This window comes from Typopeltis vanoorti, chromosome 22 (genome assembly GCF_054136105.1).
Source record: "Typopeltis vanoorti isolate ZY-2024b chromosome 22, IOZ_Tvanoo_1.0, whole genome shotgun sequence".
NCBI classification, from domain to species: Eukaryota; Metazoa; Arthropoda; class Arachnida; order Uropygi; family Thelyphonidae; genus Typopeltis; species Typopeltis vanoorti.
This window is the reverse complement of record NC_143570.1, coordinates 34,071,107-34,072,656: the sequence shown is the minus strand read 5'-3', so window position 1 is coordinate 34,072,656 and position 1,550 is coordinate 34,071,107. Positions and strand designations below refer to the sequence as shown.

Here is a 1,550-nt window from a genome sequence, read left to right as displayed (position 1 = left end):
TCTATTATGAACTCCTTGATTAATGTTTTCGGTGGCTCCCAAGAAGTACACGTTGCATTTTGCCTCGCTAAGCACTGCTTTGCTAGGATTCTGTCTCTCACAGTTTCTGTTTTTAATGAATTAGCTAATTTTGTTTTTATACAATTCACTTGTGAGAAAATTCGCTCCACGGATGCAGATGAATGCGGTAGAATAGTAAGATTTGTCATAAAATACGACAGTAAACCATATTTATTATTATTTATGCCATCTTTTATGCCAATCAATGAATGCCAATATCGAGGAATGCCAATATCTTTAGGAATTGGTAGATCTGATGCTACGAGACGATAACTTCTCCACTCATCATCTATTTGATTTAACCTAATATCATCAACAAGTGAGGAGAATTGAGCAACAAGAGGAATAATGGTAGATGGTGACTGGCTAGGGTCACTAGCAACTTTTGGGTCCAAGATTCTTAATTTTGTAACAATGCTGTCTTCTTCGAAGACAAATCTTTTCTTTATTTGCGAACTAAGTTCCACGAGAACCTTTAAACAATCATTTTTAAATCTCAACAAAATAGAGTTATCTTCGAAAGTTTCTAAATAAGTGCGCCATTGCTCTACCACCGAAGTAAATATTATTGACATTTTTATAGATGTTTTGATAATTAAGCTGTTCTTAAAATCTCATCTTTAATGAAGCAACTAAGTATATTGAGATATTCTGTTGATACATTTAGGGATAGTTGGTGTAACCTGAAATGCTCTGATTGAAAATCTATATTAAGTGTATTTCCTTTTTCAAGAATATACTGAAGGGGGAAAATCATTGGTCTGGTTCCAAGGTCAGTAAGTGTATCATAATTTTTTTTTTGGCATTGTCAATTTTATCTGTCCTTGATTCATTTTGAAAGTATAGAACTAATGCATCATACTGTTCTAAAATAGTTGATACCACTTTTTCCCTCGACAGCCACCTGGTTTGAGCAAGTTTGGGAATTTTATGTGTAGCTATATCAGCAGCTTCTTGAATGAATACAAAATCTCTTTGCCGCTTAGCACTGCGGGAGAAGTAGGAGGTTAAATCCTTTAGAAAAGCTTCTAAGTATGAGGGTAAAACACTGACTGCATGACTAGCGCATAGAGCAAATGAATGACAAACGCAACCCATTACAAAAACAGATGGGACATCATCTTTCAACAGTTTCTGAAATCCACTGTTAACGCCCAACACGGAGGAACAGTTATCACTATCAAACCCAATGATGTTGCTAAGGGGAATGCCATGATCCAGAAGAAGAGTTTTGACAGCACCGTAAAGACTTTTAGCACTTCCGTTCTTTACACATACCATGTTTAGTAATGCATCAGCTACATCTTTTTTATCTGTATCAAAATACCGTACAACAACAGCCAAGATTTGAGTGACGGAGATATCTGTATTCTCATCTATTATAATTGAAATTCCCTAGATTTTGGCTAAATTCCCTAGATCTTGGGAAAAATCCCAAGGAGTGGCAGCCCTGGTTCTAATCTCGAACTGATCTCACATAGTCGAACTAC

General features: G+C 35.9%; 1 protein-coding gene across 1 annotated transcript; it reads right to left on the bottom strand.

The window, feature by feature from the left end:
- Nucleotides 1-813: 813 nt before the first annotated feature.
- Nucleotides 814-1,341, bottom strand: LOC150094294 (protein ZBED8-like). The gene has a single exon (XM_090412436.1). The coding sequence runs from the start codon at nucleotides 1,339-1,341 to the stop codon at nucleotides 814-816; it is 528 nt and encodes a 175-aa protein (XP_090268562.1).
- Between the last annotated feature and the right edge of the window lie 209 nt (nucleotides 1,342-1,550).